The sequence below is a fragment of the Ambystoma mexicanum genome, chromosome 8 (genome assembly GCF_040938575.1).
Source record: "Ambystoma mexicanum isolate Mex_15411 chromosome 8, UKY_AmexF1_1, whole genome shotgun sequence".
NCBI classification, from domain to species: Eukaryota; Metazoa; Chordata; class Amphibia; order Caudata; family Ambystomatidae; genus Ambystoma; species Ambystoma mexicanum.
The window spans coordinates 1,103,966,482-1,103,983,259 of NC_090929.1; the positions used below are offsets into that span (position 1 = coordinate 1,103,966,482).

Below are 16,778 nucleotides of genomic sequence, written 5' to 3' on the forward strand. Positions count from 1 at the left end.
TCTAGAGCAAGGCAGTACAACTAAACCATCCAATGGGAATCGAGCAAGTTGACACTAATTTGGATTCAGAATGTCCCCAAATGCGGCACACCCGACAGGGGAGATTGTTGGAAAGGAAATAAAATAATAAGTTGCATTTTATATAGCGCTACAAAACCTCAGGTATCTGAGCGCTTCTTATTATTACCCACGGTGTGTGGTACTCATTTGACGACCTCGGAAGGATGAAAGGCTGAGTTTGGCCCTGCCAGGATTCGAACCTGCGGCAGCACGCTCTGCACAGATGTCAAAGCGAGTGTTCTACTCGCCGTGTTATCTGACCGAAAATGTCTCTTTGCCTAAAGGAGGGGTCTCAAAGTTCGTTCCTTGACCACCCAAACCACTCCATGTTTTCAGAATAAACATCACCCGTTCAAATTCAGGCAGATTTCTTTGGGTTGGGCTGATAACATGAAGTGGGTGTGGGATTTAGGGAAGGAGTTGCATCAACCTACCTCTTCCTGTATTCATGTCGGATGCCGGTAACTTAAGCGCTGCACTATTAATGGTGCTCAATTGGTCCTTACATGTTGAATCCATTTTGCCTTACATTGTAAGCTGTGAAGTGGGGCGTTTGTTTACTTTGCCAGTCTATGCCGGGGAGTAGAGACGACTGGCTGATCAATAGTAACGCAGCTTGCATTCAAAATGTTGTTTCGCTCGTTATTTGCCTTTCTGTGTGGACTTACTCCCCCTACCAGAGCCTTGACGGGTCCATCACAATTGCCCGTAGGGTGTGCGCTGCCGCTTCAGTTCAACAGGTGAAAAAAAAACGATGCCACAAATGAAACTTCACAAAATAAGGCCACCCCTCTCCAACACCAGGGATAGGGTTGGTCGCCCACCTCCACGCAGAGACTACCTTTCATCTTGCCAAGTCTCGGCTTTCCAGCATTGCACCTTTCGCTTCAAAGCGCGCACGTCAGTTCATCCGGAGCCTGGGCCTGAAAGAGAGCGAGAGCGAGCGCGAGCTGGACAGCGCAGCATCTGCTTCACAGACAGAATGAAACTCTTCATCACCGCTTCCGGGCCCTGCCTGTTGCTAGGAGACCTACTCCGGCTCCAATAGACTTGATTTGTGCATGGGAGAGTCCAGGTGCAGCACGCTCTGTGCGGGCAGGTACTCCGTGCACCGCCTCCAGCAGAAAACATGGCCCATTCTCCAGGAAATAGGATGCATTGTTCTTGGTTTATAGTGGCGATAATGGAAAACCTCGACCAGGTATGTCCTGGGCATAAGTGCCAACTTTTGATAGGCACCAAACGTGGACGGTGGAAGTGCACCAGGCATTTTTCTTAAAAGGCGCCTAACTAGAATAAATCCAACATGCAACAATAAAAAGTGATATCTTACAAAAATGTTATGTACAGATGTTTTTATAATGCATCGGTCAATACGATAGCATTTCATTTTGTTTATATTATATTTTATAGCACTTTATCCAAAGCGCTTTAACAGTTAAAAAGAAGCGGTACAAATCAAGCAAAAGTAAACGACACAACCAAATGAGCAGGAACGCAAATGTGTTTTAAGAAGGTTTATGAAGTGAGGAAAGGAAGCGAGGGAACGAAGAGGAGTGGAAGAGTGCACTCCAAAGGTTGAGGGCCAGTGAGGAAAAAGAGCAAAAATGAGATTTAGCACATGGGAGACAAGGGACAGTAAGAAGAAAAAGATTGTGACCAAAAAGAGTGAGAGGGTGTTTTCAAGGAAATCAAAGAACAAAAATAAGGGGAGGAAGGCAGGCAGTGGAGACACTGAAAAACAACACAGAGAAAAGAAGAAGCATGAGATAAAAGAGGCTACAGAAATCGTGTAAAGGGAGAATAGGAGCAGACCTAAGGCTGAACCCTGGGGTACACCAAATTGAAGAGGGGGGACAGAAGATGTTTGGCCGGCCCATGAGACAGAATATGTACGATTTGTGAGGTAGGAGCGGAAACAGTTTAGGATCGAATCCATAAAACCAAGAGAGGAAAGTAAGTGAAGAAGAGAGTGAATGACCGTGTCAAAAGCTGCGGACAGGTTCAAGAAGAAGCAGGAGAGAGGATTGCTTAGAGTAGTCAGCAGAAAGAAGGGAGTCACAGACAAAAAGGAGGACAGTTTCCGTAGAGTGAACTGGGCGAAAACTGGATTGGTGTAGGGGAACAAGGGAGACAGTATTGATATGAGTAGAGACCTTGTGAATAGACAATACATTCCAAACGTTTGGAAATAAAAAGGAAGGAGTGATACTGGAAGATAATTGGAGGGGAGAGAAGAATACAAAGAGGGTTTTTTTTAAGAATGGGGAGTATAATAACATGTTTGAATGAAGAGGGAAAGGCAGAGGACTGAAGGGAAAGATTAGAGAGTAGCCAAGCAGGGAAAGAGAAAAGGATAGACCTTTGGAATAAGAGAAGAGAGTTGAGGGTCAGAAGGGGCAGCAGTAGGATGGGCTTTGGAAAGAAAGATATATCTGACGGGGGGAGAGAGGATAAAAAGAAGACATAAGATGGAAATGGGTTAAGGGGAAGAGGAGAATGATGCAGACGAAATAGCAATAGAAGAGTGGAGGCGAGTGACTTTCGAGGAGAAATAAAAAGCAAAATCCGAGACCAAGAACGAGAGAACAGAGGGATCGGGGGAGAAGGAGAGAGCATATGTTTCAATGTTTGTAAAAGACGACAAGGGTAAGAAGAACAGGAGTTAAGATCAGTATACTAAAGCTGCTTTGCAGAGAATTAGGCAGAGAACATTCATGTGAAAAGAGGATAGAATGGTTCCTAGTCATTGCATCGAATGCCAAACCGTTGAATGCCATACCATCGAAAAAAAGCATCGACATGCATCATATATATATTTTGTAATGGGTTTTTTTTAATGGGGGGGTCCCCTTTATCCCCCTTTTTTAACCTTAAAACCCATTATAATTAAATTAAACCCTTTACCATTAAAAAAAAAATGTATTCAATGCTTTTTTTTCGCTGCTTTTTTTTCCTATGGTATGGCATTCGATGCAATGACCAGATACCGATATAATAACAAAGTCAAGAGGAAATTGAGAATTTCTCCATCAGTGTTCAGCACAGCGCAAGATGCGCCTCAAAGAGCAAAAGGGCAGGAGTCAGCCAAGGTTGAGGTGGTTTATGAGATGGAGAGAAGGAGGAAAGAGGATAAAGGTGGTCATGGGTACCAAAGGAAAAAAAGACAAAAAAAGAGTCAGCAGAAAGACTACACACAGTATTAATAGGAGGAAAAGAACATGAAAATTAATGTAAAGGTATCAAAAGAGCAGAGATCCAAGCGAAGGAAAGTGGGAGAGGAGGAAGACGGAAGAGATGAGAGAGTGGTCAGAGGAGTACATAGGAAGACCAGATACAGAGGAAAGATGGTGAGGGTGAGAAAAGCAAATCCAAAGAGGAGCCTGAGATATGAGAAGGGGACAGAGGGTAGGAACATTAGAAAGATAAGTGATAGTGGCCTAATAGTGCTGAGGCTTGTCCAGTGGTTGGTGTATCATGCTACCGCCTAGGATATCCAGACTTTGCTGGGTTTTTTTTTTTCTCTTGCAAAACAGAGGAGGTGGAAGATAAACACCAATGAAAGATTTGTGCAGGTAAGAAAGAGAATGAGGGATAGTGAAGAAGGGTAAATGAATGTGTCATTCATTACATGTCCCAATGCTAAAGAAATGGAAGGTGCACATCATTTATGACATCTGACTCCTCCCAACCACAATACTGCAGATGTGAGAGACGGTACTCACTGAGACAACCCCTACGCTCGGGAGGATAGCTCAGGGGCAACGTGCTCACCTTGGAAGCAAGACAACACTGAGCACCACAGGTTCGATCCCCAGGTCCGCGCTTAGAAACCTTTGGCTATTAAGCGCGTTATAAATAACCAATCATATATCATATCATACCGATCCTATGAATCGCAGAAGAGCTGAATTTGCAAGCTATGGAGGATATGAACATACTATGATCAAGAGGGCCTAAGCAAATGACATCACTACTGAACACTGACAAACGTAGGTGCATCAGACATGAAGCACATACGCATCCACCATGAAGTTACAAGAACAATGGTCAAATTGCACGCAGACACGCAAGATGCACAAAAACACAAAGCTTGCTTAATGCAGAACGCAATTAAAATGAGTAGCCATGTAAAACAAGATGGACGGCAAAGCCACGTTGGGGTGAATGGGAGACATTAAGAAGCTCCAGAGCTGCACAGGGACCTGGTTTGCTGAGTTAGCAGAAAAGCCAAATCTAAGCAGCTCAAACAACAAATGCATATGTTTCGTCATGGTTACTAGGAAAAGAAAGGTTTGAACCAGTACCTAAAAGTACAGACGAGAACAGTTCCCATGTGTGAGACACAGGTCTCTTAGATTAAGCAAAAGAAACAAATAACGTGGGCAGGTCGGATTCCCACTGACTCCAACTTAATATTGAGAAGAAAGTAGCTCGAACAAGTCTCTAGAGGCCAAGGAAGGTAATTACACCCTCAGTAATAAGGGCTAAAATCCTCATGAATACTGAGCAGAATAATTCAAAATGTGGTCTCCACACACGTGACATGTAATTAGAGGATAAGGTCTATTCATTAGACTCAGAGACAGACTGAGACCTTCATTCTTATCCAGTTCTCGGGACAAAAGATACAAGATAATGTGAAGTTGAAAGCTCAACCTCCTAGCTTGTGGCCCAGAGAAACAGAAATGGTAACCTTACTGGGACAAGTAGCACCTAAGTGCCATTCCCAACACCTCTTATTGTTGCTCATGTGCTGGTAACACTCCAAGGTGTCATGTCTAAGAAAGACAACACTGACCAATCCCTACCCACCTTTAACGCTCATCTAACAGTGTTTCAGTGGCAAATTATACTGCATTATACGTTTTTACTTGTATAGTTTTGGTAGGTGGTCTCAGGCGGAGCCACCTGACAAAGTGTAGCCAATGAATGCACTAATCCCCATGTAATTTATATCTAGTCGATTCCTACAACCAATCCCTTCCCACCTTCGGTTTTCTAAAACGAAACATCATAATGTCATATCAATTTTTTATCTGTCAAGCTTGGAGTTACTCAAGAGTGGCAGAGATGTGCTTAATGTTCATGCTGTCCCTGTTTATTATGTGTTTTGTTAAATGAAACAGGCGTTTGTCAAATGTTTTGACTCTTCGTTTTTTGGCGTGGGATTTCCCCTGGCCTGTCCACTTTGCTGAGCCACAGGGGGTTTCCACCCTGCCTTTACAATAGGGATGGGCTTTGCAATTGTTAGCATGACTGTAGAGTCAGTGTAGAACCATCAAAGCATGGCACTGATCAGAAAATGGGCTAATGCTTAATACTCCTGCGTACGAGCGTACACCTGTGATGCAGTTGCACATGCTTGCAGAAGTACTGACCTTAGTAAGTGGGCGTGTGACAAGCTTGAGATGTGCCCTGGTGTCCACTTGAATCATGGAGGCTTATTTGCCAGTTAGGTGTTACCATAAACCTAACAGACCCCAGAGAGAGATGTGGTATTGCTCAGGCGACTGTCAAAAGTGAAAGAGCCCAGAGTTGTGCAATGCAAATGAGGTGGACACACGGGAAAAGAAATCCGGTGTGCGAGTAGTGTAGCAGAGAGCCATACTTCCATGACCACCCACATTGCAAGGAACGGTTGCTAGATAACATTGTGAATTAAAAGTACTATAAAGCACATTTTCAAAAAATGTGTGCATAAAATCTTATCCCTGAACCCGTGTGGAGGAATTAAATGCAGAACATGGGGAAGTAGCAGTCGCCATGCGCTCCTCCACATCTCGGGAACGGCCCTTGGGGAAGGAGACTGAACGAAGACTTGCAACTTCGAGTCCCCATTCTCCCCAACCTACCAGAACCTACTGGGTCTGCATCAAGGTGTGAGCGGCCCTATGCCAAATTCATTAGCGCGCATTGAGCTCGGTACGCATCTAGGAGCAACATATAGGATTCCCAAATCTACTAAACATTTCACAATGCAGCATTCAGTATTTCACGTTTCAAAAGCCTATTATCCTAGCGATCCCTCATCACCCACCAAATGGCCAGCAGAACCTAAAAAGAGGGTCAAAAACGAAAATCTTTGAGGAGCTGGGGGTGAATGCCACGGTACATGCCCCAGTTTGGAACTTCGAGATCGAGCCAACAGGCAGGTCACTTTATAGTTTTCCAGTTCCCCACTCTCCATCCGCCCCATTCTCGAAACAGGTCTAGCATCATCCTGCAACCATATCCTAGGGGCACATGCCCATAATGCCATGCAAATGCAGCCCGCTCAACTACTGCACATTCACCCTGTAGAAGTAAATCAACACCCTGAAACCCACAAAGGAACAGCGCCACCTTGTAGCGTTATTATCACCTACATAGGCCCAGTCCATCCTCCACACAACCAAAACCAACACAGGTATTGCAGAAGAGAAGAAATAGAGCTGAAAGTTCATTGAGCGCGAGAAGAAAGGACTGAAAGGAAGGAGGGGATAATAAGCAGACTAGTGGATACGTGGCACATATAGAACCCGTAGATTTGGGTTCTGGCTTCCCCACCTAACCAGAAATAGGCCATCTTGGTCTGCGCATCTATCTATCGAAATGTGCGTTTCCCAACACATAAAATGATACCATATAAAAAATCTTTATTAAACCAAAAGGACTGGTTAACAGAGAAAAGATGTGGTCTAGGAACTAAACTGCATATTTCAGAATGAAATGAGATGGGTTCTAATCCTATCTTCCCCTCTTGACCAAATTTCTGTGGCTTAGGCACATCCCTTTAGCTCTAAGTACTCATTATCTGCCACATGTGGGGGTCTTTTAGACATAAAGTGAACACCGGTACAATAGACTACATGAGATGAAAAATGTAGACGAGTGAAAACGGGCACAACGCCTCCGAGCAACAAAGTTGCTGACTTTGTAACTAGAAGATATCTATTCTAATCTCGCCCTCCCTACTATAACACAACTATTTGTTCCTGGCCAAATCCTTTACCCGTCAAATTTTAACTGCATAATCCTGCAAAATAGTACACAAAAAAAGACTGATGAGCAAAGGTGTTGCTTCGTAGCAAAATTGCTGAATTTTGCATCTGAACATGGATTTTAATCATGGGTGTAGCAATCACTAGAACTATGTTGCAGCTGGGGGGTGTGGCTAGAGGGCCATGGAGTAGGACGTGTCTTCCGAGCTGCTCCCAACGATCCCATATGATCCTGCGTGAAAATAAGCTAAAAAAGGCATGTTTGTGCTCAAAAAGATACTATTGGATGTGTAAAAGCGAGGGGCAAGTTTGATGGAGAGCCGAGTCCTCGATGACTGCAGGAAAATTGGCAAGATCAACTGAAAGTTTGTGGCCGCGGTGTGACACCCCAGACAAAATAGCTGGCGCGTTAGAACAAAGGAGGCCGAGGTAGGCCCAACAGACGGAGGTTCGCAAGGAGAGCGCAGTGGGTGGAAAGTGAAGCGGGAAGCAACTGCGGCTAAGAGAACTGCACTGGCGCTATAGAACGGGTTCGCTAGAAGCAGTCCGCAACACAGTGCACGAGCCGCTCACGGCATGCGTGAGCTGCAACGGATTGCCTACGAGAGCGAGAGTGTAGCTCTCAAGAAGTGGACTGGGATAAGGCACAAGAGGCGCACAGGTCTGGCGGTGCCACAGCGTGCTATAACCATGGAGAAGGAGGAACAGGGAAGCAGGGCCCGCACGTTACAGAAAAGCTGGGCCTCGGCACAAAGGCAGGACTGCACAATGTCAGTGAGAGGAGGCAAGACCAAGAGTAAGCAACCCACTATGGACATCTTTGCCAAGCAGCAACAGACTCCGACCACCCCGGTACAAGGTGCAGCAGCCGCACCTGCAGAGATATCCCCGACAAAAGAGGATCATTTGATTCTAACAGCCGTTACGGAGATGAAGGCCTCGTGGGGTACAGCGAAGGCGGATTTAAGAACTGCTTTGGAAACCAAAATAGATGCGGTTGGGCTAGAAGTCAACCTGTTGCGACAAGATGTAAGAGCGCTGGCTGAAAGAACAAGCGGCCTAGAAAGTACGGTGAAAACCAATACGGAAACCAGCACAAGTAACACAAAGGAAGTCCACATTCTGAGGCAACAGGTCGCCAACTTGGAGAATCGCGTGGAGGAGGCAGAAGGGAGAGCGAGGCGGAGCAATATTCGGGTGGTCGGCCTACCGGAGGGAGAGGAAGGCCAGGACCCACGGACTACGTGGAGAATTTGATCCTGTAAGAAATAGGAGCTGACAAACTTTCCCAAAGATTTGCCGTTGAACGGGCGCACAGGGCCCTAATGAGGAAACCACGACCTGGAAGCACCCCCCCTCACCCTTCCCCCCCGGGCAATAATAGCAAAGATCTTGAACTACAAAGATAGAGAGAAGATCCTGGAGTACTTTCGCAAAGGTGGAACGATCAAAAGGGCATCTACAACCATTACAACATACCCTGACTACACCATGTTGGTACAGAGACAGCGTTATAACTATGTGGCGATCAAAAGAAGAATGCGTATGGCCGGAATCAAGTACATGCTTTTGTATCCTGCAAAGCTGAAGGTCCTGCACAAGAGTAAGGCATACTTTTTCTATACCCCAGAAGATGCAGCGGCATGGCTGGATATGCAAGGTTATCCGGAACAAGGCGAGCAGAAAGACCACGAGGATCATGATAAGTGAGGGGGTCATATTATGTAGAATGCAAGGATGGAGAAGGAGGGGGCACTGGTGAAAAATTAAGGGATTGTCGCATGGGTAACGAGGGCAGGGCGAGGACAGATAACATTGAAAACTACTACAATAAGAGACATTTGGACTTGTTGGACTAGAATATTAAATGTGAATGTAAATTGGTCAGCATTAAGCATGCTTACATGGAAGCAAATGGGAGTGGCAAGATGGAGACGACCTACCCCCAAGAGTTAGAGTAGTAGGGCCGCCATTAGGGTGACCTCACCCTGCTGAGCCGTGAGTAAAGGCAATTGCCAGAAAAGGGCTAGATGCGGGGTTGCCTGAGATCCAGGGATGGAGCTGGGCGACAGTTGGGTAGGGTGTTGGGGCGGGAGGAAATGGAGGGGAGTGAGTTGGGGCAGGGAAGGGAGGCGGGAGGGAGGTGGGGAAGTTTGGGGTGTTTGTTGTTTGGGGAAGTTCATGTGGGGAGACGAGCCTGCATAGAATGAGAATGTATTTGGTCATGGACTGCACTTTTGGGGGGAGAAGAGGGACCATGATATGCTATGCGGGATCTTAAAATAATTACTTGGAACGTCAGAGGGCTCAATAGTTATCTAAAGAGGAATAAGGTCATGCTATACCTACGCAGACAGAAGGTAGACATAGCCCTGCTGTAGGAGACCCATCTTACACAAGACAAGATGGAGATGATCCGGAAAAAATGGAAGGGGACTGTGGTGGGAGCATCATATTCGGCCTATGCCAGGGGGGTGATCATTTGGGTGGCGCCACATGTCCCGTTACAACTGTTACAATCCGCGGTGGAGGCAGATGGGAGGATGGTCATGATGAGAGGACTGCTGGAAAACAGGGAGATAAGCATTATAAACATGTACGCCCCGAATCAAAACATGGCGGTATATTTCAGAACCTTATGCAACAAACTTAGAGCGTGCTTGGGAGGGGCGGTGATCTGGGCAGGAGAATTAAACTGTGTGTTAAACCCTATGGTAGATAGGTCAGATGGAAAAACGGACAGACCCACCCCAGCCGCCAAAGCGCTGCATACGCTGTTAGATGATTTCGTGTTTGTGGATGTATGGAGGGCACATCACCCCCAGGAGAGGCAGTATTCGCACTATTCAGCTCCACAAAATTTGCACACTAGATTGGATTATATGTTTGCCATGCAAGATTTAATGACTGAGATAATGGAAACGGAATATAAAGCGAGGGTCCTCTCAGACCACTCGCCACTAATCCTGAGACGGCAATAACGACCCCCGAGGGCAAAGATCCCGACATGGCGTCTCAGAGTAGAGGCGCTGAAAGACACCATCTTCCGGGAGGATATGAGGGAGGAAATAAACTATTTTGAGATAAACACTGGCAGTGTAGAGACAGCAGGTATGCTTTGGGAGGCCTTTAAAGTGGTGATGAGGGGGGTGGCTATAGCTAAGTCCAAAGGGCTACAAGGAGGGATCCAGGCTGAAATGCAAGATACGGAAAGGGAACTAGAAAGGGCACTAAGGGAAGGAGGTAACACCAAGGAAGATAATGAAAAAATACTTAAGCTGCAGCAGAAATGTGCAGGGCACTGGGAGAGATTGTGCAATCTTAACTATAAGAAGTATACAAAGAGACAGCATGTGGGGGGGGATAAATCAGGGAGGGTCCGGGCATGGCTATATAAAAGTGAGACCCCCAGGCCCACAATCAGGACAATAATGAGGGAGGATGGGAGCTTAGTGGACACCCAAGAGGGAGTTAACCAAGAATTTGTGGAGTATTATCGACTCCTGTAAGGCGAGGAGGACAGTGACGGCACAGAAATAGCAGAAGCACTGGAAGATATAGGACTGCCGCAGATTAGTGCCAAAGAGCAGGAGGAGCTGGATGCCCCGATTACCTTAGAGGAGTTGGAAGAAGTAGTGAGACAGTTGCCTACTAGTAAGACCCCATGAACTGACGGACTCCCAAGCAAATTTTATAAAACATAAGGATGAAGGGCTTCCTCCGCTTTTAGAAATGTTGAATGAAGCGTATGAAGTGGGTAGGCTGCCAGAGTCCCTCAGAGAAGCAACAATTATACCACTGCCCAAACCTAATAAGCCCGGTCATAACTGTGGATCATACAGACCCCTGTCAATGCTTAACCAAGACAGTAAAATATTGACGACTGTTTTGGCAAACAGAATGAAGAGGGTTATTGCTAAACTAATACATCCCGACCAGACTGGCTTTGTTCCGAACAGGAACATATCCAACAATCTTAGGCGACTCCACCGAGTTGTTGAGTATGCAAATGAAGGTGAACTGGCAATTGTATTGCTAGACGCAATAAAGGCCTTTGATTCGGTCAAATTGCTGTGGCTGATGGCGGCCCTGGGTGGCTATGGGATAGGGCCTGGGTACTTACAGTGGGCTAAAATGCTATATAGCGCTCCGTTGGCTAGAGTTAAAACAGGTTTGGTGATATCAGAGAGGTGGAAGCTTCGGAGAGGTACTAGGCAAGTATGCCCATGGTCTCCTATGTTGTTTATTCTTGCCCTGGAACCCTTGGCCACATACCTGAGGCAACAGTATGATCCGATAGGCATTGAGATAGGAGGGGAACCGCATCTAATCTCTTTGTATGCGGGTGACATGTTGTTGTACTTAAGGCATCCAGAAGAAAACCTCCAGTACATTCTGGAAGTGATGGAGAGATATGCAAAGCTGTCTGGCATAGCCGTGAACCCCCAAAAATCTTGCATATTTCCACTCGGCAGGTACAAAGGGGCCCCGCTAGAACAGCTACCGGTGCTACAGATACCATGCGAGGTGCGCATGTTCCGATATCGTGGAAAAGATGTAACCCATACGGTGGAAGAGGAACACCAGTATAATACAGAAGAGGCGATCAGGAAAATTGGAAATAGTATGAAGTTCTGGGTGAAACTACCTCTAGCGATGATGGGGCAAGGGGCAATGTTGAAAATGGTGGTCTTACCGAGACTCTTGCATTATTTTGGAAATATCCCATATCTTATAACAAGGCGGACCTTTGACAAGATAGAAAGCATGTGCAGGGACTTCCTCTGGCATGGGACGAGGAATAGGGTAGCCCTTTGGAAGCTGCAAAACTCATGAAAAAAAGGGGGAATAAAACTGCGAAACTACGAAATTTACTATATAGAAAGCCAGCTGCAACATGTAGCTAAATGGCTCTCTGAAGAGTCAACCTCGGAGTCCAGGCTGTTCCGACAGGACTGTGCCCCATACTTCCTAAAGGAAATGATGTGGCTGCCTAAGGCAGACATGGAAGGGCGCCCAAAGATGATGTTACTAGGGTGGAAGATATGGCGCAGGGCCTGCCAGCTGATGGTGAATTCATTCCCGTGCTCCCCACAGGTACCACTAGTGGCATTGACCGGCAAAGATAAGCAATTAAGGATGATGATTAGGAAACACTGGGAACCGGTGGGGATAGCAACCATGGGCGATATATGGCAGGAGGGGGACATAAGGGACTTTGCGATATTAGAGGAAGAAACTGCATTACATACGGGCCAGTATATTACATACCACAGGGTGGTGCGGAAAATCAAGGAGACATGGTCCGAATTAACACTAGCAGAAGAACCGGACACTACTATAGACACAATATACGACGTCGCAAAGGGGGGACACGAGATATCTAGAATAAATGAGTTGATGTCCAAGGTGGGGAAGGAAGTGGCGCAATTGAGACGGGACTGGGAAGAAGAAGTAGGAGCCCCAATGAGTGATGGGATGTGGGAACGAGCCCAAAGGTACCACAAAAAAGTGTCGAGAAATGCAAGACTGCAACAGATACAACTGTACGTAACCCATAGGGCGTTTATGACACCCCAGAGAATAGCTAAATTCAAAATTGTGGGACGACAAGCATGCCCCAAATGTGATGAGGAAAAGGCCGGAATAGTTAACATGTTTTGGTCATGTCCAGTCATTGAGCGTTTTTGGGGCGAGGTGGCGCACAAGTTGGCTGAAAAAGGAATCAAAATTGTGGTGGATACGGTGTGGGCCTGTTTGATGGGAGGGTTTCCGAGACCGCATAAACTTAAGCATGTGAGTTAATTAAAGGACTTAGCGTATGCGCTTGCAAAGAGGAGAATTGCTATGGGGTGGAAGGCATGCCACAGACCAAGACTAGAAGCATGGTGGAAAGATCTACAGAAATGGGCCGAAGCGGAAACTGTGGTATGGCAGGATGCAAGTAATGTTGGGGGGGAGGAAAAGGCTGAGACCCTGATAGCCTGGAAACAATTGATAGCGGAGTTATTTGGGTTACCATTGGACCCAACGGAAAATATGGGGGATGAATCCTTATCACAAGATGCAGAAACAGAACACTGAAGGGAATAGGCTCGTAAGGAGGGAAGGGGAGAAGCAGTGGACATGTTGCAGAGATGTAGGTTTATAATGTTATTGTATGCACTGCAAGTTTGGTTTGTATGGTTTGTTGAAATAAAATGTATAACATTTTTTTAAAAAAATACTATGTTGCTGCTTGCAACCACTGCAGATTGCTTTGCAGACCTGTGACTTCACCAGTCGTCGTGCTCATCAGTTAAACATTAGTAGGCCTTTAACTTTATTAGGTTTTTTAGTTGGGTGTATGTGCTCATTATCAATACCTGTTCATTAACATGCTGCAGATTCGGGTGTCTAGTGAATATTAGACACGTACTTGTCTAGTAGAAGCCACCATTTAAAAAAAAAAACTAGATCTCAAAAGGAGGAATGCCTCCATTCTCGCGGCTCAATCTTTTCTGGTTAATTGGAATTCTCCATTTGAGGAACCGAACACAATATACACCCTAACAGGAGCGTTTCTATTCCTGTATGCTTAGTCCCGCGACGTTGCGCACGCCATACAACGCTTGATCCAAGCATAAACACAATTGATGCATATTATCATCAGGTAATGTAGCTCTCAACTTGTATGGTGTTTTTCTGTGTGCTGGCAGTTACATCTGATTTAATTAACTTACCACGCTGTTTATGTATATTGTTTCAGTGATAACCTAACATGCAGAACGCTCAGGTACATTGATGGACAGCATTTGACAAGACAACACTAACGTCAGTGCAATTTTTGAGTTTTTGGTGGAAACAGGGACTGTTTACTTTGGAACATGATAGATATATTATACCATTTGGTCAGTTTGTGTCTCCCCAAGCAACTAAGAGCCACGAGACCTAGCATTTAAAATGATGGCCTTCTACTACACAAGTACGTATGGCAATGATATTAATATTCAATTAGCAGGCAGACGCAAGTCACATTCTTTAAAAACAAGAAAAACGAGTTTCTTTTTATCTATAACTGGTGATTCTTGAAGAGGACCGTTTTCTACAAACTTGAGTATTATGTCGAAACTAGTGATGGAGTTGTAATATAGAACTCATTGAGCTCGCAATTGAAAGTGACATGAGATTTCAAGGCTTGTCTCAACTAGTAGACTTTTACATGGTCTTCTCTGTTTACCCTAACAGGGCAACAGGGCTTTTATAATAATTAACCTGTGTCAGAGGAATGGGGGCACTGTTGAGCAGCGTGAAAGAATGGCGGACTAAGCGTAGCTCCAGCGCAGACACTGCCTAATCTGGAAAAAGTATTCTGTTGTGTGCCAATAAATCAGGAGCAGAACTGCGGAAAAGTTGCAGATGGACCCCTAGACACTGCAGCCAAAAAATCACGGACACCTGTGCAGTTTTGAACTCACAGTGCTCCGTTCTAGAACCCGAGGACCTGGATGAAAGAAAGATCTTTCCCGCAGCTCCATGGGCTGCCCTCCAATCTGCTACGTCAGCCCCCCTGCATGCCGTGGCCCATAACCCCAGCCGAGCAGTGTCCGTGGACCCTGCCAACACATCACAAGGCTGCATGCTGTGGAGGCCAGGGGAGACAATACCCATTGTTGTAGGTGGCCTGCCATTGACACTCGGCAGGCCCCCATAGTGCGGTAAGGATGAACACACAAAAGGCCCAGTGCCTGTGGGGGTTGGGGCCTGCCCTGGTCATCCGGCAGGCACCATGGTGCTAGGTGACACAAGCACCATCGGGGGTGGGAGCCACGCCTGCCGTGCCCCTGACCAGCAGACCTCTGCCACCGTGCTGGCACAAGGGTCCCACAGCATTAGGGCATGCAGGCCGGTGCCCCCACGAGTAGGCCGGAAGCCTACATGAAATGAGACACCGACTGAGGAGTTACTCTTCTGGAGTCTGCAGCCGTTCTGCTGCACATGTCTACAGAGGCTCCTTTTATTAGCTTGGGCCATGACTCAGTCATGGCCCATGTTAAAGGGACAATACACAGGGCAGGGAAACATTCCCCTTAAAGGGGCAACACACTAGGGAAGGTCACCCACCACAACCATAGTGTGCCTTGCTGAAAATATTTGTAGCTTTTACCCAAACCTGGACGCCCACCCAACGAGATGGCATATCGTCCACTGTCCCTTATCAACACAGATGCCGAAATTCTGCAAAAACACTTGCAAACAGGATCCTCCCATATATGCAACAACTGGCACACCCTGATCAATCGGGATTCATCCCCACACAATCAACAGGATTGAATTTTAGACGGCTATTTGGAACTATGGCACAGATCAATCCATAGGGCCAGGGTGGTAGCAGCTTCATTGGACGCCGAAAAAACCTTTGACTCAGTGTCACGGATGTTCCTATTTGGGGTACTTAAACAGTACAACATGTGCAATAACTTCGTAAGATATACTCAATTGCTGTACGCAAACCCAACAGCTAGAGTCGCACAAATGGGACATTATCACAATTGTTCATGCTGTCCCGCGGTACTAGACAGGGCTGCCCTTTCTCGCCCTTATTATTCGCACTCACAATAGAACCCCTTGCCAGAAAAATGCGCGAATGGCATTCGCATAGAGGAATCCATATACAAGGTGCTCCTCAGATAATATTATATGCAAATGATACATTGTTGTACCTACGTAACCCCAATGAGAACATCGAACCTGTCATAGCATTAGTGGCCGAGTTCCCGAGGCACTCAGGATAGAAGATAAACAACACAAAGTCTGAAATATTCCACTTGACTAAGAACACACCTGCACCTACTGATCTGTTAGGATTTAGATGGTCCCCGATTAGAATTAAATATCTCGGAGTGCTGTCTCTGACAATCAACAAACGCTATACGAAGATAACCACAAAGCCTATCTTAATACATTAACAACTAAATTGGCAGTATGGTCGAAATTTACAATATCCCTAAGTGGTAAACTTTCTTTACTAAAAATGACAGTGGTACCCAAATTGCTATATTACTTCAGCTCGATCCAGATATGGCCAGGCCGTAGATTTTTCACTAAACTCAGATCCATGGCAATAGAATTTGTCTGGGGGAACGGGGTACCTAGAATCAGCTGGAAAAGTATGTCAGAACCTTATGAAAGGGGGGCTAGGAGAGGGGTTCGGAGGGACTTGCTGCCCCGGAGTTCCAGCTGTATTTTATGGTGGCACAGGCGCAATATGTGGCGTACTGTTACTCACAAACTACTGCCCCAGCACATATAGTGATGGAACGATATGGGGCAGCTCCTACAGACCTGAAAGCTGCAATTCTCGAGTGGAAGGGTGTGGATTGGTGCCCATTTGGCCCGGTACATACCACAGCGGAGGCATGGAGGTGGATAAGAGACTGCACATAGATACACCATACAACAGCAAAATAACGTTATGGAACTGTCACGGTCTGCCACCGACGTATGACAGACATTCAGAAAGACTGGGATCCAAAGGGCGTAACGAGAGTAGGTGATCTGTTTTCGGGAGGGTCTTTCGTAAATCACGAGGAATTCAGGAAGAAACTGAGAAATAACCCTTTTAAATGACTGCAATATTTCCGCATTTGGGCGACAGAACGTCGCAAATGGCCATCCTTCCAACAAGAGCCAGCGTGCTGTTCACGATTGGAAATGATAATCAAAGACGAGATGCCCAGAGGATTGGTTTCAAGG

General features: G+C 46.1%; 1 protein-coding gene across 4 annotated transcripts in view; it reads right to left on the reverse strand.

The window, feature by feature from the left end:
* The window catches only part of ATP13A2 (ATPase cation transporting 13A2), a 749,950-nt gene that overhangs the window by 628,719 nt on the left and 104,453 nt on the right, over positions 1 to 16,778 (reverse strand). Inside the window, exon 1 of one of the 4 annotated variants that reach the window (XM_069611125.1) lies at positions 902 to 957. The exons of the other annotated variants lie outside the window; for them this stretch is intronic. Within the exon in view, the coding sequence (XP_069467226.1) occupies positions 902 to 908 (7 nt within the window). The 5' untranslated portion in view covers positions 909 to 957. Of the gene's footprint in view, positions 1 to 901; positions 958 to 16,778 lie in introns of those variants that run through there. 4 annotated transcript variants of the gene reach the window in all.